This window comes from Lactuca saligna, chromosome 9 (assembly GCF_052625555.1).
Source record: "Lactuca saligna cultivar CGN05327 chromosome 9, ASM5262555v1, whole genome shotgun sequence".
Lineage (NCBI taxonomy): Eukaryota > Viridiplantae > Streptophyta > Magnoliopsida > Asterales > Asteraceae > Lactuca > Lactuca saligna.
The window spans coordinates 125,764,241-125,768,578 of NC_136425.1; the positions used below are offsets into that span (position 1 = coordinate 125,764,241).

Here is a 4,338-nt window from a genome sequence, read left to right on the forward strand (position 1 = left end):
CGATTCAGTTATTCGTACTTTACTTCTTTAGCATATATCATCCTCCTCAGATTTAAAGATGCCCCAAGGCCTTTAGTTATTGTTAGAGGTTGAATGGTGACTAGATTTAGGAATAGATTTCGACTAATCTAAAGTCATTACTCATTTTCATCAGTGTTGTAATGGATTTTTTTTTTTTTTTTGGAAGAATAAATCTACTCTATTCCTAAACTACTCATATTTCCACCTACGTTTCCAATGAAACTTAAACCCTCAACCTCTAGGAGGGAGGGTAACATCCGGTAGCGCTAGGTTAGAAGCCCTTTGGTATAATGGATTTTACTGTGAAATATAATCTGAATCGATTTTTGAGTAAATTGGGTTAGCATCTAAATTGGTTTAAATTGATTATGAATGTCGAGGTCTGTGGAAAAACTAATGAAACTCACGGTTGATTAGTAGAGAGTAACCCGTAGGTGGAAGTTTGGAATGTTGAATCTAAACTCCAAAATTCTGAAAATTACGCTGGAATCCGGAGTCTAACTCCAAACTAGAGTGTTCCCAAAAATGGTTATTTTGTAAATATCGAAAAAAAAAAGTTGTTTATTTTTGTTAACGTCTTATTTATAAATGTCAGTTGAATTTATATCCCTAAAATATATTATTATATCATGTAATTTGACCTTTAAATAGTGACTTTGTCTATCTTTTGTCCGAAATAAATTTATTTAAAATGTATTATATATATATATATATATATATATATATATATATATATATATATATATATATATATATATATATATATATATATATATATAAACCTTCTACACTTTCTACCTCTTAATTCATTGTCTTTTAAAATTATATTTGGCATATTAGCTTAAAAGCTTTCAACTACTTGATAAAAAAATATTTGATAAAAACTAACCGAAATATATAAAATAATATAAAAAGATATTTAGAAGAATATGTTTTTATAATTAATTAAGAATATATTTGTGATATATTTTATTAAAAAAAAGTCTCTAAAAAGTTATCTTAAATAGCTTTTTAAGAAACCAACTTGTAGGATGTGTTCGGCAAAACTCGTATGTAACAGGTAGCGTGTAGCGGAGAATAGGTAACTGGTAACGTTTTGTTACACGCTACGTGATGTAACTTTTGGATTTAATTCATTTTGTTTAAACTAAATGTTATAAGTTTGTACTGTAAAACAAAGTTTTTATTTAAAAGCTAACGTTTTGTGTAGAAGTTAGAAGCTCTTAAAAGTTCTGAAGTGTTCCGTGTTGGACACGCTTATAAACTACTTTTTAACTTGCCAAACATAATAATTTAAAGAAAATCGAAAAATCATCGAAGGCACTAAACACATCCTAAATAATTATTTCTATTTTTATTTAATTAAATAAATAGGTTAAAAGGTGTGTGTTATTTTGTTTCTGGTTAACGTGCAAACCTTTTTGCGATAGTGGTGTTCTAGTGTTGTGTACTTAAATAAAGGTCAATAATAACCGTAAATGGCATCCTAATGCTTTGGTATTATTCAACTATTTAGAGAATATATTAACTATAAAGAAAAAGCATAATGATTTATGCATGTGGAAAGTAAAGTTACAATGGCAAGCATCATTTTTTAGAAATATATAAAATTATATTGTTATAAATTATGACACTGTATTTTTATGATTATCTTAATTAGAAAAATTATTTCATTACCATCTGACCGTAAAAATCTTTCATTTATCGTAGGGATATTAACTAAAATAATTATTATAAACGTGGTTGTTAACAAAACTATCATGTTTTTTGTATTTTTGGAAAAAATGATGATTGGTCTAATTATTTGAGAGAACATAAGTTCTACTCTTATTTAAAACATAGATGGTACATAGAAATAGATTACTTTACCGTTTAAAAAAAAAAAAAAAAACTAGAATGTTTTTTTGTAATTTTAGAAAAATTGATGATTTTTTTTTCAACAAGTAATTTCCAAGAATATATATATATATATATATATATATATATATATATATATATATATATATATATATATATATATATATATATATATATATATATATATATATATAAAAAGTGAAAACCCATAGAACTCCCGGGTGTTAATGCTAAATAAAGTTTTAAATTTAATTATGTAATAAATAATATATCATTAAATTAGAAGATTAATATTCAATTTTTTATAAGGATTTTATTTGTAGCTATGTAGTTACACTAGAATTGTTAAGTATTTAACTACAAATGGAGATTTTTAAAACCTTTATTTTTTACTTTTTTTCCTTATCTTTCATGTCGATTGTACGTTAGGTTGATAGAATTTTTGTTGTTTTCGTCTGTTTTTTCTTAGGATATGTTTTCTATTTAAAATAAATTTGTAAACTTTAAGTATTTAATTACAAATGTAAATCCACATATTTTATAAAAGTAAATACTTTATATAATGCAACATAGGTTTAAGTAATGACAAAAACAACATCACAATTGATTTCATTCAAAACAAAAAAACAATGTTTGTCATGAAATTAACATAAAAAAAAATATGTAATTATAAAGTATTTACTTATTACGATGGATGAAAAGTGCTTTGCTAAAAATAACTAAAAGATACTACAAAAAAGTTGTTTATAGATTGCGAAAAACTTCTTTATAAACAACATTGGAAGTTTTTTTTATTAGTCTACCATCTTTATCTAAAATTAATAATTTCAATCCCTCTCTACTTTGAACTCTAGATAACGCAACGTACAATTATCCATGTGAAAAAACCGGATCTTTAAGAAACAAACCAACCTTCAATAATGATTGTCCTTGACTCTTATTAATAGTCATTGCAAAACATACCGTCAAAGGAAACTGTCTTTTTGTGAATTTGAATGAATTTTTTTTCCTAATGGAGTTAAAGACATTCTTGGAATAAAAGTTCGGTTTCCAATATTAGTTCCAGTTATTATACGTGCCTCGATAACACATTTGCCCAATGATATCACATGTAGTCTTGTGCCATTACATAAGCCGTTTTTCTGATCAATATTTCTCAGTAACATTACTGGAACACCAATGTTTAAAACTAACTTATGATTTGGTAGACCGGATACTTTGAGACCATTTAATACATCAGGAGAGTATAAATTTGCATCAAACTGATCATGGACAAATTCGGAATCACATATGCTATCTGAACTTAAATACTCAACCTCATCTCCTGGAAACTTCCTAAGCAAATGGTCGTATATTTCTTGAACAACTTCATTCTTTGGAGCAAGTATCGCTCTTTCTTGGAAATAATTTGTATTGCTATACTTCTCCAAAATTGAAGGATATACAAACTCAATTAATGAACCTATATGATCATCTGGATCATTAATGAGAATATCATCCGGAATATCGATAATCGTTACGCCGTCGTTCGGACCACCGAGATTACCTTCTCCAATATCCAATAACCAACTTGCAAAATCTTTTATTTTTTCAATATTAGCTTGATCCTTTCCAACACTGAGTCTCATATTTTTTGTTAATCTATTGTAACACTCTAAAAAATTCAAGCCAATTTAAACTTTTCAAAAACAACCGAGTTTCGTTAAATTATTACAAAAAGGTTTTCAATACAATTATTATCAGAGTCTTCCCAGAACCATATCGTAAAACATAACATGAGGAGCGGTACGATCACGCATTTGCCTTGACACGGTCTCCTTAAGTACCTGAAAAACATTAAACCACAACTATAAGCCCAAAAGCTTAGTGAGATACCCCCAAAATACCAACCACATATACTACGCGTAACATATCATAACCGAACAGAACAGCCATGCATTTCAAGTCTACTATGTGACTGTTTCGCCGCACTGGGCCTTCAGTCCACCTGGTCCACCCTACGAGTCTAGCCATGTCCCTCGAGTCTGCAGTGTGGTTGGTCCACCCACACCGGGCCTTCAACCCTTCCTGGTCCACTCTCTGAGTCTACAGTATGACTGGTCCGCCCGCATCGGGCCTTCAGTCGGCCTGGTCCACTCTCCGAGCCTCGACACTCTGGTCCGCCCTCGTGGGGCCTACAGCCTATCCGGACCGCTCGTTGGGCCTTCGGAATAACCGTTCCGCCTTGGGTATTTTGGCCTACAGCACAAAGCAGGACCAACCTCAACCCAACCCCAGTTAAACAACCATGTGCACATAAACATACAATCATATAACAATTCACATCCAATCAAACCGATCTAGCAGATCACATAACATAACATACTGTAAACAGGATACCAACCTAACCGGTCACTAGCATAGCTTCATCCTATATAACAGGATACCGACCTTAACCAGGTCTCTAACATTTACCATCCT

The 4,338-nt window shown here is 30.1% G+C and overlaps 1 protein-coding gene across 1 annotated transcript; it reads right to left on the reverse strand.

Annotated features, from left to right (window-relative positions):
• Window positions 1-2,843: 2,843 nt before the first annotated feature.
• On the reverse strand, window positions 2,844-3,506 carry LOC145016693 (uncharacterized). Its single transcript, XM_078974940.1, has one exon. The coding sequence runs from the start codon at window positions 3,504-3,506 to the stop codon at window positions 2,844-2,846; it is 663 nt and encodes a 220-aa protein (XP_078831066.1).
• Window positions 3,507-4,338: the final 832 nt, after the last annotated feature.